This window comes from Cygnus atratus, chromosome 7 (genome assembly GCF_013377495.2).
Source record: "Cygnus atratus isolate AKBS03 ecotype Queensland, Australia chromosome 7, CAtr_DNAZoo_HiC_assembly, whole genome shotgun sequence".
Lineage (NCBI taxonomy): Eukaryota > Metazoa > Chordata > Aves > Anseriformes > Anatidae > Cygnus > Cygnus atratus.
In genome coordinates this window covers 38052306-38074053 of record NC_066368.1, presented here as the reverse complement: position 1 = coordinate 38074053, position 21748 = coordinate 38052306, and the positions used below count along the sequence as shown (strand labels likewise).

At 42.9% G+C, this 21748-nt stretch overlaps 2 protein-coding genes across 2 annotated transcripts in view; one reads left to right on the top strand and one right to left on the bottom strand.

The window, feature by feature from the left end:
• The first annotated feature begins 920 nt into the window (after positions 1 to 920).
• On the top strand, positions 921 to 21374 carry ANXA7 (annexin A7). The gene is given in 16 exon segments (XM_035545677.2): positions 921 to 947; positions 1743 to 1792; positions 4933 to 4987; positions 9707 to 9896; positions 10216 to 10323; positions 11477 to 11517; positions 12469 to 12571; positions 12905 to 12963; positions 12965 to 13000; positions 14102 to 14215; positions 15514 to 15559; positions 15562 to 15683; positions 18680 to 18850; positions 18959 to 19034; positions 20221 to 20333; positions 21025 to 21374. Coding segments are annotated over 15 exon segments (1398 nt in total). The 5' UTR covers positions 921 to 947; positions 1743 to 1751; the 3' UTR covers positions 21148 to 21374.
• The window catches only part of PPP3CB (protein phosphatase 3 catalytic subunit beta), a 52401-nt gene continuing 48652 nt past the window's right edge, over positions 18000 to 21748 (bottom strand). Inside the window, exon 15 of the transcript XR_004778487.2 lies at positions 18000 to 18316. The gene's annotated coding sequence lies outside the window, so the exon portion shown is untranslated. The remainder of the gene's footprint in view (positions 18317 to 21748) is intronic.

Genomic DNA, 21748 nt, shown 5'->3' with positions numbered 1-21748 from the left:
GAGAAGTTATTTTGAATAATCACAAGTAACCACTGCATAATATCATGGGTGGATCCTTCATAAACTGTACTTTGCTGGTCAGAATCTTTTACAAACAATTAGCCACAGGGTAAAGGCAGGAATGTGTGTATGTAGGATTTGTTCTAAATATAATATGAATAAGCATTACAATAGACTTAAAATAGTCACAAAACACTGACTGCACTTCCCACAGCAGGTAGTTGCATACAGGTGGTAATAATAAAGATTTCTTTCTGAGAAAGGAGTGTAATAGTCAGGACAGTCCTACCTTTATGGGTAGGACTACCGCCTTGGGACCTAGATCTCGATCTTGAGTAACTATATGGAAAAGAGTAACTCTTCCAGGCCTGATGAAGTCTTTGATATACTTTGCCGTTGTGTTGTTCTGGTGGTCTAGGTAACTTGGCTGACTGACTGCCAGCTACCGGACCAGAGATTTGATCTAAACCCTCATGTATTACTAGCAAACAGACTTATTTCAAAGCCACATGCGCTAGGGTGGAATTTCATGGCACCAGTGCCAAGGGGAAGCCGCTCTGAGGACATCCCCCTGGCTCATCGAGGCGGGTGACTAAGGGTTCAGGTGTCACGGCAACGCCTCCCTCACGCAGCCCCCCCGCAAGGCGCTCTGCGCCCCTGTGGCACAGGTGCCCGCCGCTTACCTCTCCGCCGCTCCGAGGGAGGACGGCACATACCGCGGCCTTCGGTAACACGGGGCACGCCTGCACGGACGGGAATAGGGGTCCTGGGTTCGCAGGGTCGGCACCGCCAGGATCCGCTTGCCCGGGCTGGGGCGCGGCGGCCCTGCCCGCGGGCAACGGGGCGGGCCCAGTGGCGGGGGCGGGGCGGTCACCGCCTGGCCCCACAGCCTCCATTTTGCGGGGCGGCTGCAGGGCAGAGGCTGGCGGCTCCGCGGCTTCTCTCAGGTGAGGCGGGGGGGGGCGGGGTGGGACATGGGTAGCTGCCGAGACTCGCGCGTCCTCCGCCCTCAGCAGCCCGGCCCGGCCCCAGGAGGGCTCGGGATCAGCCCCCCGGCCCCGGGGCACGGCCGGGCTGGAGCCCAGGGAGACCCCAGCCTCTGGGGCTCGGCAGGGCAAGGAGCCGGTCCATCTCGCGGAACGGGGACGGGGTCCCGCTCTCAGGAGGAGTAACCAGAGCGACTGATACCTGCAGCCATGCCTCGCCACGCTTAGGGAGCTGCAGCCCCCCCGGTGAGAACCCCCAGAGCTCCGTGACCGCCCTGCCCCGAGCGGGCTGCGGCTCCTGGCCCCGCGGGCAGGGCTGGGCGGGGCGGGGCAGGGTAGGGCGGCCCCCAGTGGGTCCTTTAAAGGCGTCGGGGGCGGGTTCGGGGCTGACTGGAGCCCCCGGCCCGTCCCCGTCCCCGTCCCCGTCCCCGTCCCCGTCCCCGTCCCCGTCCCCTTCCCTCCTATCCCCACCCCGGGACCTCCTCCGCCCGCCCGGTGTTGCACAGCCAGAGCCCCCGCCCCGCCAAACGAACCAAGAAGCACAAAAAAAATGGGACGCCTGGGGTCGGCTGGGCCTGCAGCTTACAGAGAGACCCAAAAGGCCTGAGGCGGTCTGGCTGTGCAAGTCATAACGGCCCCTGCTCTGCCCCGGGGCGCTTAGGTGCTGTGAGGAAGGCTGTGAGCTAGGGAAGCAGCTGGCAATGTTTGTTATTAAGTACTTGGTGTTGTGTAAGGGAATTCATTTATCTCCTCTAGGATGTGTATATGCAGAAAGCTGTTTCAGTAAGTACTGCTGGCTGGTCTCGGTAAGTTCTTTGGAGACTCTAGTACCTGAGGTCTGAGGCGAGTCTCAAACCCCCACTTAGCACTCAAGATTTTATCCAGAATGATCAAGGAAACTGACAAAAACTTAGTTGTTCTTCTGAGTTACAAACACAAAATAAGAAATAGGGATGGGGTCTTGGTAGAAGGGGACGATTAAATGAAATGCTGCCATTCCCAAAAGAATTTGTATCACAAATTATCCAAATCCTAGAAAGGAACAGAAACAGTGAAAGTAGGGAAAGTGTTAAGCAGTTTTACATTGTGCTGTTTGTCATAGGTGTACACAGGTGGTTAATTTGCTAATCAAAAATACCATGCTGGATTGAAAATGAGATGTTGGAAAATGATATCTTAAAAAGTTTTTGCCAGAATATGTTTGATAGCAAATCAAAGTCACAGCTGAAAAAATTAAATTAATTCTGAAATAAATATCAATAAGTCTAAAATCTGGTATGTTTTAATATGGATAAAAGATTATTGGGTCCCATTTACATACAAATTAAACTTTTTACAGCTGTCAAAACAGCTGACCTGCAGTCACCAGCTGTTGATTTTGCATTATGAAAAACACAGAATATAATACAGGGGAAATGATATTGTGCACACCTTCAAGTTTTACAGGCTTTATGTTACTGTCTTGCTAACAGTGTAACTTTAATTGAATTATATGAAGCTAAAAAACAAAAGTTTTTTGTTTTTTGATTTTTAATATTCAGTTTTGCTGACAGTATTTTCCTCTAAGCAAAAAGAGTGTAACTGAAATCCAGAGGAAGTGTTGCTAGTCTTGTTCCTGAATAGAGTTACAGATGGTGTTTAAGTAACAGAAATACCAGAAAAAATGTGTTGTTGAAAGCCAGAATTAAAAGTCAACTCAAATAGCTGTCAGTAATAAGTACTGTACGGGTATTGGTTTAAGGAGTTTCCTCTTAGGGAAACAAATAGCAATTAGTAGTGTTTATGATCAAAGCATAGATTCACAAGTACACCTCATGCCGTTCTTCCCCCCTTTATTTACTTAAAAAGACCCTCTAAAAGATAATCCTACTTCATCGGTAGGAGACTGCATAGTTGTACTTTTCTACGAGTTTGTTTTGGCTCTTACTTGAACTAACCTGCTCTAAGTTTTAACGTTTTCCACATTAAATCTGAGATATTTCAGGCAGTAAGTTCTTGTGCAATTAATGGTACAATGCAGTAAGAATACTGCTTTCATAACCATTTGTTTTGGCCAACAAATACCTAGAAACATGAATAGTCATTAACTGTATTACAGTCGTATTTATATATCCGATTTCCTTTGATTTATGCAGCTAAGATACTACCATATAAACATGCAGGGAGTAACTCCCAGTGCCTGATCAGGGAATCTGACTCATTAGCATTAACAGGATTTTTTCCCCTGCCATTAGATGTTTAGTAGTATGGCTAATGACCTCGAAACTCCCTGTCCAGCTGGTTGGGGACATGGTCGATGATCTCTGTCCTGTTCTGCTTCTACTTCCCAAGTCCCTCTATTAAAAATGGGACTAAAATAAATAGCTATTACCAGGAAACAGAAATCTGCTACACAAATGAAGTAATGCTGAGGGATTACAAATGATGTGTGGGGGTAATTGGGGAGTATGTTGGAAGCTGAACTCATTCCTGGATGCTTCCTCATTTCAGTGTTTTGTTTGAGCACGAGGGCAATAGTATTTTAAAGTGAGAAACAATAATAATTCCATCAGCATAAAGTATTTGTAGAGAGGCTAAATTCAATCTTTCTGTTCATAAATTCTAAAATAGCAGCTTACTTTATTTTTAAACAATTTAAAAAACCAAAACAGATCCTCTCCCTTCCCAGCCCAAGCAGTTCTTACACACGTGACGATATGCACGGGTCACTGAGGAGCTGCTCTGAAGGTGGGTTTCGTGCTGGGATCTCCCCCTCCAGCAGGTTCCCTGCCTCTTTCCCTCTTCAGCGACCTTTATGCAAGACAGGAATGTCTCACGGAGGCATTTGTTGGCAGAATAGTCAATGAAAGACTAAAAGATTGCATGCTCAAAAACAGGCACCTTTGCAACTTCATCTGTCTGACCTTTTCCTCCCATTTTTTGTCATGGTTTATCTGTAAATTTGTATTATGCTAATAGCTGTTTTTTAAATCTCTTTTCCAACCTTAATGATTCTAAAACATTTACATTATAAACCTCCATTTATAGAGTTTTCTTTCTTATCCTTAAATACTCATTTTAGATTAAAATTTAGATCTTTGCAAACCTTTTTCATGGTGCACTAACCAGTGCCTGGTGCAGTTTAATTTTAAAGGATGTCCCATGTCATCACCACCAGAAAGTCTGAGTCACTATGCTTTACAGGAGTCAGACAAATGTGGAATTTTGAAAGAGACTTAAAGGTCAAAGTAATTGAGTTGTGATTGCTCAACCACCATGGTCCTCCCATGCTTGAGCTTGTATTTAACATGTGCATAATGAAACTGTCCTGCTGTCATACCTGTAACAGCTAGCATAAATTTTTTGTGTGTTATTTTTGGTTTAATCACTTTATTTGATCTTTTAAATCATTGCTCTGTATTTAGCAGTGCATACATAAGAATAGCTAAAAGGAGGTAACAGTTGACCACGTTTCTATCAAATGATCCTTTTCTCTGGGATAGATAAGGACTACTCTCCTCACAAGAACTATTCCTGTGAATGGAGGAGTGCAAGCTGACAGGAGACAAATGCTTGATGCGTTAGAGAATTGAGACCTACTTTAGCCATACCCTTTTGTCTCTATTCTGGCAAAGGCTCAGCCCCCTTCTGCTGGCACGTCAAGGTCTGAAAGGTCTATTTCAGAATTATTTTGGAGTCAGGTCTCTTACCATGCATCAGTATCTATCTGACCCTAATTAAGGGTAGCAGTTAATTGCAAAGTTGATGATGGTTCTCTTCTGAATCCTGCTTGCTACTGTCATGTGTATGGAAAAAGGAAAGGTTTTGTGGTTTAGTAGCTGACAAGTACTCTTAGCAATACCGAATGCACTAAACATGTTCTTCAAGTGATGTCACAGGTAATTAGCTAGCAAATAGCTACTACAAACTCATCTACAGTGCCTGACAAAATATATTTTTTTTCCAGAATGTCATACCCAGGCTATCCCCCTTCTGGCTACCCTGGTTTCCCTGGCTATCCTGTAAGTATGGCTGGTCAGTACCCCTTCTTACCATGCTGTGTGTGTGTGTAAATAGCAGCTGTTAGTCCATATAAAGTATTTGCTATAGATTATGGTCTTAGTTGTCATCCACATATCCATCCTGAGTGAGACTCTACAGTTGTCTCATATTTATATAACCCAGAAATTTTGTTTTTTTTGACCATGGGGCGCTTTACTCGGCACCCGGCCTGGTGACCGCAGACGGGTCCCTATCTCCAAGGGGAAAACGGATCCTAGCCCAGGAGCTGGCAGGGCTCGTTGAGAGGGCTTTAAACTAGGTAAGAAGGGGGACGGGGCTGAAATAAGTCTTGTTGGAGCTGTACCAGGGGGAACAATGGCAAGGCCGGGGGAGAAGGCAATGGCCCGACTGAAGTGCATCTACACTAATGCACGCAGCATGGGTAACAAACAAGAGGAACTGGAAGCCATCGTGCAGCAGGAAGGCTATGACTTGGTTGCCATCACGGAAATGTGGTGGGACCACTCTCATGACTGGAGTGCTGCAATGCCTGGCTATAGGCTCTTCAGAAGGGACAGGCAGCACAGAAGGGGTGGTGGTGTGGCTCTCTATATTAGAGAGTGTTTTGATGTTGTGGAACTTGAGGCTGGGACTGATAAGGTTGAGTCTCTTTGGGTTAGGATCAGAGGGAAGGCCAACAAGGCAAGCATCCTGGTGGGGGTCTGTTATAGACCACCGAACCAGGATGAGGAGATAGATGAGGAGTTCTACAGGCAGCTGGCAGAAGTTGCAAAATCGTCAGTGCTTGTTCTCATGGGGGACTTCAACCTCCCAGACATATCCTGGAAGCACAACACCGCCCAGAGAAAGCAGTCTAGGAGGTTTCTGGAGAGCGTGGAAGATAGCTTCCTGATGCAGCTGGTTAGAGAGCCTACCAGGGGAGGTGCCCCGCTAGACCTTCTGTTCACAAACAGTGACGGACTGGTGGGAGATGTGGTGGTCGGGAGCTGTCTTGGGCAGAGTGACCACGAAATGGTTCAGTTCTCTATTCTTGGCGAAGTCAGGAAGGGGACCAGTAAAACCGCTGTCTTGGACTTCCGGAGGGCTGACTTTGAGCTGTTCAGGACACTGGTTGGCAGAGTCCCTTGGGAGGAGGTTCTGAAGGGCAGAGGAGTCCAGGAAGGCTGGGCACTTTTCAAGAAGGAAATCTTAATGGCTCAGGAGCGGTCTGTCCCCACGTGCCCAAAGACGAGCCGGCACGGAACTAGACAGGCCTGGCTGAACAGAGAGTTGTGGCTCGAGCTTAGGAGAAAAAGGAGGGTTTATAATCTTTGGAAAAGAGGGCGGGCTACTCAAGAGGACTATAAGGATGTTGCGAGGCTGTGCAGGAACAAAATTAGAAAGGCCAGAGCTCATCTGGAGCTCAATCTGGCTACTGCCGTTAAAGATAACAAAAAAAGTTTTTACAAATACATCAACACAAAAAGGAGGACTAAGGAGAATCTCCATCCTTTACTGGATGCGGGGGGAAACTTAGTTACAAAAGATGAGGAAAAGGCTGAGGTACTCAATGCCTTCTTTGCCTCAGTCTTTAGCGGCAAGACCAGTTGTTCTCTGGATACCCAGTACCCTGAGCTGGTGGAAGGGGATGGGGAGCAGGATGTGGCCCTCACTATCCACGAGGAAATGGTTGGTGACCTGCTACAGCACTTGGATGTACGCAAGTCGATGGGGCTGGATGGGATCCACCCGAGGGTACTGAGCGAACTGGCGGAGGAGCTGGCCAAGCTGCTTTCCATCATTTATTGGCAGTCCTTGCTATCAGGAGAGGTCCCAGTCGACTGGCGGCTAGCAAATGTGATGCCCATCTACAAGAAGGGCCGGAGGGTAGACCCGGGGAACTATAGGCCTGTTAGTTTGACCTCAGTGCCAGGGAAGCTCATGGAGCAGATTATCTTGAATGTCGTCACGCGGCACTTGAAGGGCAACCAGGCGATCAGGCCCAGTCAGCATGGGTTTATGAAAGGTAGGTCCTGCTTGACGAACTTGATCTCCTTCTATGACCAAGTGACGCGCTTGGTGGATGAGGGGAAGGCTGTGGATGTGGTCTACCTTGACTTCAGTAAGGCTTTTGACACCGTTTCCCACAACATTCTCCTCAAGAAACTGGCTGCTCGTGGCTTGGACTGGCGTACGCTTTGTTGGGTTAAAAACTGGCTGGATGGCCGGGCCCAAAGAGTTGTGGTGAATGGAGTCAAATCCAGTTGGAGGCCGGTTACTAGTGGAGTCCCCCAGGGCTCAGTGCTGGGGCCGGTCCTCTTTAATATCTTTATCGATGACCTGGACGAGGGGATCGAGTGCACCCTCAGTAAGTTTGCAGATGACACCAAGTTAGGTGCGTGTGTCGATCCGCTCGAGGGAAGGAAGGCTCTGCAGGAGGATCTGGATAGGCTGGACCGATGGGCTGAGGTCAACTGTATGAAGTTCAACAAGGCCAAGTGCCGGGTCCTGCACCTGGGGCGCAACAACCCCAAGCAGCGCTACAGGCTGGGAGATGAGTGGTTGGAAAGCTGCCTGGCCGAGAAGGACCTGGGAATACTGGTTGATAGGCAGCTGAATATGAGCCAGTAGTGTGCTCAGGTGGCCAAGAAGGCCAACAGCATCCTGGCTTGTATAAGAAGCAGCGTGGCCAGCAGGTCTAGGGAGGTGATTGTCCCCCTGTACTCGGCTCTGGTGAGGCCGCACCTCGAGTACTGTGTTCAGTTTTGGGCCCCTCGCTACAAGAAGGACATGGAGGTGCTCGAGAGAGTCCAGAGAAGGGCAACGAGGCTGGTGTGGGGTCTGGAGAACAAGTCTTAGGAGGAGCGGCTGAGGGAGCTGGGGTTGTTTAGCCTGGAGAAGAGGAGGCTCAGGGGAGACCTCATTGCTCTCTATAGGTACCTTAAAGGAGGCTGTAGAGAGGTGGGGGTTGGTCTATTCTCCCATGTGCCTGGTGACAGGACAAGGGGGAATGGGCTAAATTTGCGTCAGGGGAGGTTTAGGTTGGATATTAGGAAGAACGTCTTTACTGAAAGGGTTGTTAGCCATTGGAATGGACTGCCCAGGGAAGTGGTTGAGTCACCATCCCTGGAGGTCTTTAAAAGATGTTTAGATGTAGTCCTTAGTGATATGGTTTAGTGGAGGTCTTGTTAGTGTTAGGACAGAGGTTGGACTAGATGATCTTGGAGGTCTCTTCCAACCTAGACGATTCTGTGATTCTGTGATATGAATTCCAAGAAGGAAGTTTATGACCTATTTTTTTAATATTGCCTGTTGTTCCAGAAGGGTTTTTGATTAGTTGGTTGGTTCCGTTTTGGTCTGTTGCCTTGGTCTTATGGGTTGTTTTTTATCTCTCTCTATAGCTAACTGTCTCAGCAAATAATTTTTTTTTAAGTATCAGTAGTTCTTACATAAATAGAAGGGTCTTTAGGTACAGGATCAGAGGTATTGTCTGAACCAGCCTCTACCAAATAATGTGTGTACCCGTATCCCAGTATTTACAGAGATGCTGAACAAATTTAAGTGACTGTTACGTTCAGGAAGAGTAAAGCTGCTGAGCAATCCAAGCTCAAGTATGCAGCTTTCATACGACACCAAGTAAATATTTTTCTGAGGATACAGGACACAGTAGCTTGACTTTGACCCCCCAGTCCTTCAGCCACAGTACTTTGTTCCACCTTCAGCTCATGACTGAACAGACTATACATTCCAACAAAACACAGGAGGATGGAATTTATCAGGTGTGGCTGATACTGCAGTGTTTTTGATACACCTGCATCATTTTTCGATGCCTGCATCATTTTTCAAAGCTAGATGCAGCTGTATGCTTTTGTTAGTACAGTGCTGATAATGTGATTGTGGGAATTTTATATGGTTTATGTTTTATGTTGTACTGAACTAGACTTAAGGATGGAGCTCACTGTATCCCACTAAAATACTGAAAAGCTCTAAAGCTGTAATTTATCCTGCTTGCCACTTTTAACTACATTGTACCTTTTTTTTGTTTGTTTTGTTTTTTTAGATAGCATCTAAAATGTAGCCAACTTTAGTGGATGAATTTAAAACACCCTTTAAATGCTAGATGAGTCATTCTAGGTTTTCTAGTCTTACTGATGATGCCCGAAGTAATAACCTGTGCAAAAAATCAATATGAAAGATTTTCTTCTGTAATGGTCATCCCAGCAGGGCTTTGGGGGATCCTAACTTTGGATTTGTGAATTTAAATCCCATTAAAATCTTTTTGTTGAGTCTGGCTGAGAAAGGTTAGACTACTGCTATAGAAGAGGATCTCACTGTACTATGGGCACAGTAATCTGGGGCTAAGAAATATTGGAGCAACTAAACCTGAGGAAAACATTTGAGGTAGACTTTACTATTTTGCTTTTTATGTGTTTTCTGTACTCAAGAATGGGTGTGTACTGTATGTAATGTGTTGCTCACCCTTCTATTGTTAGTGAGTAAGGATTGTTTCCAGTAAGTATTAAGTCCATATGGTACGTGTTATAAAGCTGATTTTAAATACCTGTTTTTTAAGAGCAAGAGAACCCATCCAGAAGGCCCACACCCAGGCTTAGGGAATGCTGCTGCTGTTCCTAAGAGCTAAATCTTATCACAGCATTATATACATGGACATTTTGAGAGCTTTTTACTCTATCATCCTGATAACAGGCATACAGAGATCTTTGGGTTTTGCGTTTCAGCCAACAGGGCAGGAGTCTGTCTATCCGCCAGCTGGTCAGTACACCTACCCTGCAGGATACCCCCCAGCAGGAGGAGGGACGTACCCTGCGGGACCACTGAATGCTGGGTATCCAGGGGCAGCAGGATATCCTGCCCCAGGGAGCTACCCTGGAGCTCCCCAGGCTGGAGGAATGACATCTTACCCTGGAGGTAAGGTCCTTTGTTACACTACCACTTGGGAGTTATTTCCGTTGTAACTGTTCTTTGTGCTTGGTAGAGGTAGTGATGAAAAGCAGCTTTGTTCAGTGATCAATTTAGGCAGCAGCGTTTAGACAGCCAGAGAGATTGCTATCTAGCATAAATACTTGCATGCCGATAGTAGGGCCTTGATACCTTTGGGTTTTAGGCCACTGCACAGACACAGAGAAAAGAAAATTAATCTCTTGCATAGCTCTGCTCAATAACCTGGCTCGTGTTGTGCCAGAAATCACTTACAAAATGTGTGCTAAAATCTGCCATCTTCTCCTAGCCCCCACAGGCCCTGGATTTGGTGTGCTTCCCGCTGGCCCTGCCTTTGGTGGCTATCCCCAGCCTCCTGTCCAAAGCTATGGTGGAGGTGGACCAGCGCAAATTCCAGGTACGTGGGTGTTTCCCTGCCATATGTTAAGATACTTCAAGCATCCAAAGTTAAACCAGGAGAGCCCAAGACAGGTAGCAACAAAATAGGCCCTTATCTTTGCTACTTTTAGCTATTGAGTTTTGTATGCTGTATGCATCCTACCACCTTTCTTGACAAGACCAGTAAAGAGCAGATGAGAACCATCTGTATACATTATATCCAAAAGGGACGGCTGCCACTGATTAATGATCATGATGTGGTCGTTTAGGTGCTTGTCATTCTTCGAACTGCAAGTATTTGACCAGAACTGTGAAATCCAGAGGCAACATTCAAAAAGTATCTAGCTGCTCTGTTAATTTCAAAGAAATGGATGTGTTTTTCTGAATCTGAGCATCTCAGTGTTCATGGTGATCCTGGGCACTGCAGGGGAAGTGAAAAGGAGAATACACACCATTGTTTAAAAACAGCGCAGTTTTTTTCATGCTTTGAGTAGTCAGTTACCATTAAGAACACTTTTATCCTAGAACATGTCAGTTGTGGTTGTAAGAAATTCAGAGCAGCAAAACCTTTCTTTTAATGAGTGTTTCACTGATTCTAATAACTAAGCTGCTGTTAAAAAAAATAACTGTACATATGTACTATGGATAAAAATAAACTTCTAGTATAATAAATGTAATTGTAACATTGGTATTCACAGTGCTTTTGATCACGAAATGAGATTCCTTCAGTTCTTTTTGCACCAATGAATTCTCGGTATTTATTGTTAATGTGTTAGACATTTTAACGGAGTAATACAACTTTGAAAGAGAGCGCAGGACATGCATTCTTCATTGGTATGGCCTATGTTGGCTTTTGTCAAGAACAGCAATATCTAATAAGGAGAAATCCTTCCAGCTCCCACGCGACCAGTAAATTTAGTATTTTTAGAATTCCCTTGCTAGTGTATATACCAGAATGCTTCTGTGATTACTTCTTCCCATTGTTCCCAAGGGCAAGAACTTCAGTTACTGATTATTAAAAGTACTGTTCCTTAGCAAAAAACAGGTTTTGTGCAGTGGTAGACCTGTAACTTACCAGGTCTATAAATGGTTTTATTTTCAGATTAGATAGCATGTACATAATAAGAAACAATTAATTCCTTTTATCTTGTTCTTTAATTCATTTTCAATAGACTATACCGGTGGACAAGCACCATCACCAATGCCTGGTCTGGTATGTGTTGTATCCTCTTCTATAATCAACCTTAAAGCGGTTTCTGTATTTTTTTTTCCATCTTGCTGTTCCTGGGGTAAAGCAATGTTTTTACAATTCATTGTGTGGCAGAGGGTAGGGAGGAGCACTGAATATGAGCTGGGGATGTGTCATAGAGGAAAGGATATATGATGGCTGAAAATGTATTTGGGTGTTAGTATTACACATTGTTCAGTAACAATTGTTCAATAATTGTTCTTGTCCACAATGCAAGGAAGAACTGCTATGAGAGGCAATTTTGAGCAAGGGGAAACTCAAGTAATTCAATCCTGAAATCACTGGGTCACTCACTGCAGCATTTGGGTCCTCCATGATGTTATTTTAGAGGGACACTGTGCTAAAGGCAAAAAAGAAAAAAAAATAGTACCAATCTTGGCCACACAGAAAAGTAATTAATTCATTGCCATTGCTTTTGATAGGATTCAGATTTACACCTCTGTATTTGAAAAAAAAAAAAATTTAAACGTATTTGCATGCAAGTATTTTAATACAGCTTTTCTTAATGAGTTTGATATGAAAGGGTATAAATTGCTCGTGTATTCTCAAATGGTTTTAAAAGTAACAAACTGTCCTTTGCCATAAAAAATGTCTTTGCAGATGAAGTTAATATACAGAGTGTTCTGCATCAAGATCTCCCAGCTATGCTCAGAATACAACCCAAACAAAACCATAACGCTGTATCTGTGTATACTCATCATGTAGCTCTTGATCCATACCACTGTGTAAAAGCATTGGTGGGCCAAAGCTGTTGAACACAATTAAATGCCATCCTGCTTCTGGGTTAGAAAAAATGGTGAACTAATGGAATGAACCGTTCTGTGATTTCTCCTGAAGCAATGACTCCAAAGTTGTGATTTTAATTTTAATTTATATTGTGCAGTACAGCTAGTTAAACATGGCTCTTATTTTCAGCCTGCAGCAATGGTTCAGTATACCCAGGGCACAATTCAAGCTGCTCCAAACTTTGATGCTAACAGGGATGCAGAAATTCTGCGCAAAGCTATGAAGGGGTTTGGTAAGTAAGCAACAGCTACTTAAATTTCTGTTCAGCTACTTACTCACTTACTTACTGAGACTATTTGGTCCTTTTCTTCAGTTTTTACTTAATCGTATGTATTTTTTTTCTACTTCATCTTCTCAAAAGTCATGCTTCCAAGATGACTTGGGCAATTTATAGACTAAGATATATGGGAAATTTGGTGAATTGACCTTATTGATATTCATACATGTATTAGGTAACTATGCCCAAATTGGAGATTATAAAATGCACGGTGTCGGAAGGATTACCACATGGATTCTATGATTCCATTCTATGATTAAGCCCTTACACTGCCTTTCTCTGTTCAAGGAACTGATGAGCAGGCTATCATCAATGTTGTAGCTAACCGCTCCAATGATCAAAGGCAAAAAAATCAAGGCAGCCTTCAAGACTATGTATGGCAAGGTATGTTCACTAGCTCTTTGAATCAGTAAACAAAAAAACCCACAAACTTTCAACCGCTGCTATAACTGCCTGATTGCATTTTAGTCCTAGGAAGTGGTTTGGGGCACTTTTTAAATGCAACTCTTTTGGTTAACTTTTTTTTGTTGCACACCAGGTGAACAGCTGCTATTTACCAGAGTGTTGTTCTGATATCTGGTAGAAATGAGGGCACAGAGGAGTCTGACTAGGACCCTGACCAAACAAGAAGATTCTCTGAGTTTGCTATGATTATTAGATAAGAAAATAATCAAGCATAAACTGTTTATGTATTAGTCTGAAAATACATTTTTTTTACGTGCACAAACAAGCTCAAAAAAATCTTTTTTTTTTCCACTCATAAGAAACAAACTGAGAAATTGGTTGAGAATTTGTGGTGATTCAACATCAAGGGCTTAGCTCGCTAGAGTAATTCAGTGCCATGCCATTATTACACTAACTGTGCTCGGTTTTAAAGGTGCAGGCCAGTACCTAACTCCCATTTCCTTCTTTATGATCCATAAGGGAAGGTTCCTTTCCAAGACAAGACAGTGCTGCAAACAATTGCTTTCAAGTGATCTCATTTCTGTGCTTTCTGCTGCAGTGAAATCTTACATTCTTATCTGCTCAGTAGCACTGTTTTGAAAGAATTGGCTTCTTCCCCCACCAGGCTGAACTTGTATCTTTGGATAAGATACTTCTACAAGAGGTAGGAGTTGTAGACTGTTGTAGGATTGGAATATTTGGTGCAAGAAGGCCTGACCTGAATTCAGGCCTCCTTCCTCAGCAAGCTCTCCAATCACTATCGAGTTACGGATGTGTATTGCTATGTATTTTGACAGTGTTTTAAAAGAAAGGAGAGATGTGTTTTAAAAGAAAGGAGAGATGTCTGTGCTTTGTAAGGAACGGTAGGGATTCTCAGAATAGGGATAACAATGTACTGTAGCAAACAGAAGCATAAAAAGATCATCAGCTGCTTTAAGTGGATGGTTTGGGATAAGTTTGTGCCACTTGAACAGTGTCACAAAGTATTTTCTAGCCCCCATACTATATAATTACTCAATTTTTGTATTTATAATTGGACAGGATTTAATTAAAGATCTGAAGTCTGAGTTAAGCGGAAATGTGGAAGAATTGATTCTAGCACTCTTCATGCCTAGCATATACTATGATGCCTGGAGTTTACGTCATGCAATGAAGGTATGGTTCTCCTCTGAACAAAATAGTTTCAAACCATCTTAAAAATGCTCATCTAAGGGAACAGAATACCTGATCCCTGCATTGTTGAAAAATCCTGTGGTGGAAAGCAAATTTAGGGACTGGGGATTAAAATTATTTTCTGCTTTATGCCCCAGTACTGACCAATTTCTACAGGATCGGCCAATTTGCAGCAGATGTACAGCAGGGGATGAAATGCCGCAGGATGGAATTTTGCTCTATGCCACCCTCTTGGTCATACTTTTTGCTAGAATGTAATAAGAGCCATGGTGCTTTTAAACTAACCACTGTTCAAATTGAAGTTTACATACCTCTCCTTGCTGGGAACAAGCCACTGGTACAAAAAGATATTTTTGGACTATCCCAGGTTTTTCAATAGGATGAAAATGAAAGAGTATTTTCTTAAGGTTAGGTGATGCTTGCATTTGTTCATGTGCTAAGACTGCACTGGAGGTTAGGTGAGATAATTGGATTAAACTTTTCATTCAGGTGAACTGGTATGTCCAGCTTACCTGAATTGTTTGTTTGAGTTGTAGCAGTTAGCAGGTGCCTGATTACTGGAAACACGTCACTTAATCCGTGTATGAATGCAGAGCTCCAAAGAATATGGAGCACAAATGAAGATCTGGCTTTAGTGGAGGCAAAAACCACTCAACCTTTTTTTTTTAAATTTAGATTACAATACTGCTTAGAAGTCTCAGATAGATCTACCCCATCTAATCCTTGCTTGAGTATAGATGGACCATGCTATTAAGATCTGACTGTACACAGAACTCACAGGTAATTTCTATCCTGAGGAGAGGGAAGCATCTATGGAAAGTTCCTGATGGTACTCCATGTTGAGGAAGCAGCTACATTTGGAATGGCGAACACACTTATACACTGATCAAGATAGGATTTACATGCATATGATAGCCCTTAAAGCAAGAGATAAGGCTCTGCCTTCCTCCAGTATGTTCGCACAATAAGGTTGCCAAAGAATTTCTTCATTTTCTTCCTAAATCTTTTTCTTGTTATCTTTGGGTGATGTCACAATTGTGGATGTACAGTGCTGGGGGTATTTCTTAAGCTAGTACAGAATTTAATGTTTTTGAACTCTTCATTCCTTTTTAAGTAAGCATACAGTAAACTTGGTGCTTTCACAGTGCAAGAATACTGTTCTTACAATGTGGATTGTATTGAGTTTTAAAGTAACAGATGACTGCTTTTTTTCCCCCACAGTTGAACAAAATAAAGTAGGTGGTGTTTTGCAGTTACACCTTCTTTTCCTCTGCTTACAGGGAGCGGGCACTCAGGAGAGAGTGCTGATTGAGATCCTTTGCACAAGGACAACCAGGAAATACGAGACATAGTGAACTGCTATAGGTCAGAATTTGGAAGGGATATCGAACAAGACATCAGAGCAGACACTTCCGGACACTTTGAACGATTACTTATATCTATGTGCCAAGTGAGCTTGATTTTTTTTTCTTATTTTGTTAAGATATGGGTATACACACTTTGATGCATGTGTTTATAATTGCTCCGTAAATGAATTGCCTGTGCATGCTTAGCTAGAGCTAGGTTTTGTTAGAACTTAGCCCTAGACTACTAATATATTCTCTAATGATAAGACAAGGCACTTCAGCCCCTCCTCAAGGAAGAGTTACTTCCTATCTATATGATGAGCTGAGTGACTTACTTGAACACCCAATTCACATCAGAGAACTCACATTTGTTTTTTTACTGAGCAGATGCAATCAAACTGTAAAGTACAAGCAGTGTTCCACACTGCTGTTAAAGCCAGACACTTTTAAATTTTTTTGCATAAACAAAATTTAGATCAGTATTTGAGTAATACTGATAGGATAATTTTTATGGTAGGTAAAATATCAGCAAGCATCTCCCCAAAGAAGCCTAGAGGCATTGTAAATCAAAACTTACCTCCCAAGTCACATCACAGCCCTCCCTTCAGATAACTAGAATTAGGTATGTGCTGCTACTGCACTCAGGTGAACATTGAAGGCTGCTTATTTCATATCATTAATAGGCCAAGCTGCTTTCCATCATTTATTGGCAGTCCTGGCTATCAGGAGAGGTCCCAGTCGACTGGCGGCTAGCAAATGTGATGCCCATCTACAAGAAGGGCCGGAGGGTAGACCCAGGGAACTATAGGCCTGTTAGTTTGACCTCAGTGCCAGGGAAGCTCATGGAGCAGATTATCTTGAATGTCGTCACGCGGCACTTGAAGGGCAACCAGGCGATCAGGCCCAGTCAGCATGGGTTTATGAAAGGTAGGTCCTGCTTGACGAACTTGATCTCCTTCTATGACCAAGTGACGCGCTTGGTGGATGAGGGGAAGGCTGTGGATGTGGTCTACCTTGACTTCAGTAAGGCTTTTGACACCGTTTCCCACAACATTCTCCTCAAGAAACTGGCTGCTCGTGGCTTGGACTGGCGTACGCTTTGTTGGGTTAAAAACTGGCTGGATGGCCGGGCCCAAAGAGTTGTGGTGAATGGAGTCAAATCCAGTTGGAGGCCAGTTACTAGTGGAGTCCCCCAGGGCTCAGTGCTGGGGCCGGTCCTCTTTAATATCTTTATCGATGACCTGGACGAGGGGATCGAGTGCACCCTCAGTAAGTTTGCAGATGACACCAAGTTAGGTGCGTGTGTCGATCCGCTCGAGGGAAGGAAGGCTCTGCAGGAGGATCTGGATAGGCTGGACCGATGGGCTGAGGTCAACTGTATGAAGTTCAACAAGGCCAAGTGCCGGGTCCTGCACCTGGGGTGCAACAACCCCAAGCAGCGCTACAGGCTGGGAGATGAGTGGTTGGAAAGCTGCCTGGCCGAGAAGGACCTGGGAATACTGGTTGATAGGCAGCTGAATATGAGCCAGCAGTGTGCTCAGGTGGCCAAGAAGGCCAACAGCATCCTGGCTTGTATAAGAAGCAGCGTGGCCAGCAGGTCTAGGGAGGTGATTGTCCCCCTGTACTCGGCTCTGGTGAGGCCGCACCTCGAGTACTGTGTTCAGTTTTGGGCCCCTCGCTACAAGAAGGACATGGAGGTGCTCGAGAGAGTCCAGAGAAGGGCAACGAGGCTGGTGAGGGGTCTGGAGAACAAGTCTTAGGAGGAGCGGCTGAGGGAGCTGGGGTTGTTTAGCCTGGAGAAGAGGAGGCTCAGGGGAGACCTCATTGCTCTCTATAGGTACCTTAAAGGAGGCTGTAGAGAGGTGGGGGTTGGTCTATTCTCCCATGTGCCTGGTGACAGGACAAGGGGGAATGGGCTAAAGTTGCGCCAGGGGAGGTTTAGGTTGGATATTAGGAAGAACTTCTTTACTGAAAGGGTTGTTAGCCATTGGAATGGGCTGCCCAGGGAAGTGGTTGAGTCACCATCCCTGGAGGTCTTTAAAAGATGTTTAGATGTAGTCCTTAGTGATATGGTTTAGTGGAGGTCTTGTTAGTGTTAGGACAGAGGTTGGACTAGATGATCTTGGAGGTCTCTTCCAACCTAGACGATTCTGTGATTCTGTAATAGGGCTCTTTTTTTGTGTTGAAGAACAGTAACTTGCAGTTTAGGAAGAAATACATAGTAAATGTAACTTCCCACATTTTTGTGATAAATCTGCCTATTTGCTGTTAGAATTTCTATGACTATATTGTTTGCTTCTACCTTTAAGACAGTTCAGCTATTCACTAGGTATTAGGATTACAAAGTCAAAATCCACAAGAAAGCAAAGCTTGAGAAGCTCATGCTAATTTTTATTTCAATAAATCCAGTACTTTACAGTAACTGACAACCACATAATTTAAATATTAACTGCTACAGACACAACAGTATTTAAGAGCATGTATTTAGCCTACTCAGACAGTATATTTAGCAGTATTCATCCATGCATTGTGCAGCAAAAAAACAAATACCAAAGCACATAAAATGTCACACAAGCCCTACTTGACATATAACAACTATACTAAGTGCTTTTTAGAGACATTCATACTTGAAATTAGCAAATTCTAAATATAATAGAAAGCCTGAGATATTTCAGGTGTGCATATTCAGTAAGATAATTCATTAGTTCATTTGAGAAGATTCTTTGTAACTTGAAGCCTAGAAACAAATCAAGAGAAAACTTACATTATTAAGTAAAACAGAATTGATTATAGCTCCTGAAAAAGACTAGAACTATGAGATAGTATATATAGGCAAAATTATGTGCCAGTATATATACAGTATATCTACAGCTTAAGCCAAACCCTACAGATAAGAGTTTTGGGCCACTTTTCTATTTTCTGCTTACAAGAATTATTAAACCAAAAAGTAACTTTAAAACAATGTAATGTATTTCAAACTGGTATTACTCTTCCTGCTTCAAGCTTTGGATATACGTGTGCGGGGTCTACACTTCAAGCAATGAAAACACATAGCCTTCTCTGTGTAACTATGTTTGATATCCGCTATCTTTGCTTTTAGGGGAATCGGGATGAGAATCAAAATGTGGATTATCAAAAAGCTCAAGAAGATGCTCAGCGTCTTTACCAAGCAGGAGAAGGAAGACTTGGGACAGATGAATCATGCTTTAATATGGTTCTGGCAAGCAGAAGTTTTCCCCAATTAAAAGCAACAGTTGAGGCATACTCCAGGGTAGGAGTTCTTCACTGATTTCAAATGAGTGTGCGCAGCATTTTTTGAATTAAGGTTCCACTTGTTGTTGCATTTCACTATCCACATGTTAATCTCATTTATTTGTAGGTTGCTAATCGTGATTTGTTAAGCAGCATCGATCGAGAATTTTCTGGAAACGTGGAACGTGGCTTGAAGGCTATTTGTAAGTGATATGTTCTTCCCTCTTCTTATCCCTTGGCAATAAAACCTTCTAAATGTAATTGAAGAAGAACCCAATTCAGCACTGTCCATATGGCAAATGAATACACAGTCTGAGACTCCACTAATACAAAAGTAACTTCAATTATTCAAATTACTCACTATGCACTTATATTGGAGAAAATAAGCATCTAGCTTGAAAAAGTCAGTTGCAAATGAGGAAAGGTTACATAGAAACTACTTGTCACTTTTCTGGAAAGGCATGTAACTACACAGAAACAGGGGTCAATGTTTAGAACTGGTGGTTGTGTGTCAGCACTCTGCAAATTTATGTGAGTACCAGTGTAACAGAGCTGTGGTGCACATGATCACAGAACCAACAAGAACCTCCTTTAGGCACAGTTCCCTTTCCAGTTCTCTTCTCCACCATCACCTACTCCAAAAAGTTCAGCATTTTCTAAAGAAAATGTCACCAAAATAGAGGACTTGTTTTGAATTCACTATTCCCTGCTTATTGTACTCTAAAGCACTACAAATTTATCATGATTCGCTGTTAGTGAGAACCAGTATGATTTACTACTAATGAAACAAGTACTCCACACACCAATCCCACCAATGCTTATCAAATTGACTGCATTTCTGCAGCCATAACCATTAAAACCTATTGTATTGAACAAAATCTTCCCAGATAATATTCTACTAAAGAGTTCTACAGGAAAAATTCACCTCTGAAATCATGTAAAATAGAGGCTTGTCTTTGAGAAAGAAGAAACTAACTGAAACAAGATCAATTCCACAACTACTTGAGAATGAGAACTTTTTACCTTTGTACTTTTGTTAGTGAGACTCTAGCAATGGACCACAACTTGAATACCTCATATCCTAGTACCAGCTATCCAAAGAAGAGATCTGTTTATAGATTTGGTAATTAAGGTTTCAGCCAGCTTTCAAAAGCACTTCCAGGCAAGTTAACTGGTAACAACCATAACTTTTCTTGTGAAGGATTAACTGATTTGTTTAGATACAATATAAACTCAGCTTTATAAAACAGTTCCTGTAATCTACAGTATTGAATCTTTATCGATATCTACCTCTAGCTGTCTAAAGCATAAATCTTGACTTCATCATGCTAGGTATCACCATACAGTATACTATACTGGAACTAATCCTAAAAATATACTTTATTGCAGTGCAATGTGCTTTAAATCGCCCAGCCTTTTTTGCAGAAAGACTTTATTATTCTATGAAAGGAGCTGGCACGGATGATTCTACTCTCATCAGGATTATAGTCACTCGCAGCGAGGTAAGAAACTGTCTCCTCTGTAGACCTCACATGTAGTGAAAAGCTATCTACTCTAACCAGCCTTCTATGTAGTCCCTCCTTCACAGCTGTAGAAATCACATACTGTAATGAAGCTTTTATCTGGTTCAGATGTGGATGAACAAAGCAATTTGTTTTAAAGCCATGTTTCATATAGTAATTTAATTATCTCTAGCTAAGTAGTAATACTACTTGTCTACCTTCCTAAATGTGATTGCCTGTCTCTGTAGCAGAAAAGCATCTCAAATCCAAAGGTTCAACTGCAGGAAGTAAGGATACTACAGTTCTAGCAAAGTTAGGCAAGGTTCTCAGGTTGCCCAGAGAGCTGCAGAAGTGTTCAAGGCCAGGCTGGATGGGGCTTTGGGCAACCTGGTCTAGTGGGAGGTGTCCCTGCCCATGGCAGGGCGGGGTTGGAATTAGATGGTTTTTAAGGTCCCTTCCAACCCAAACCTTTCTGCGATTCTGTGAAAGCAAGGAGCAGCTGTTAAGACTGCTTTGGGAGCTGCTTATCTGTCTGTAGAGGGAACTGATGGCTTATATAATGTACAGAGTTAATCAGTTGTACATTACACCCTTGGCTGGTATTCTGTAGTCTGTGAGGGAGATGGGGGTAACTGTCTAAGAGTTCAGATCATGCACTATGTTTAAGGTTTGTGCTTTTTTTTCTCTGCAGATTGATCTCGTGCAAATTAAACAGGTGTTCACACAAATGTATCAGAAGACTTTGGCTTCAGTGATATCAAGCGATACAAGTGGTGATTACAGGCGTTTGCTACTGGCAATTGTTGGTCAATAGAAGAGGATTATCTGTTCATTGGTTTTCTTTTTTAAAAACAAACTGGAGGACATGTAACATGCTTTATGCAGACACTGACCCCTTGTGCGTAAAAAAAATAATTTTAAACTTTATATAATCAAATATGCCTTCTTGGTGATTTAGTAAGCTTTCTGCACTTACCCTTGCCTTAATTTACAGCACATAATATTCTTTATTGTATAATAAAAGATATATCTTATGTATTAGCCCTAAGTCTTAGTTCTTTTGACCCAGACAAAACCACCTCCACCTGTCCTCTGCCAAACTCCTGCATAATTAGACTTCCTTGAAAAAATCTAAATTTAACTGCTGAACTATCTGTGGATTACAAAAAAGCCCGAGGCGATGATGTAAAGCATTTTACAAAAACCCAGCCAGGTTCTCTAACAAAAGCCCTCTTTAAAGTCCTTCCATGGTAGTGCTAAAAAACAAGTGTTCAGTTTAAGTCACACTACACTAACAGTTTAAGCACCTAGGCAGAAGTTGACTGTACTCCCCTATTTAAGTTCTTAAGTTAATTATGGTTAGCAGTTAGTTATGATTGTGGTTAAGGCAGAAAAAAATAAAATCTAATCTAATT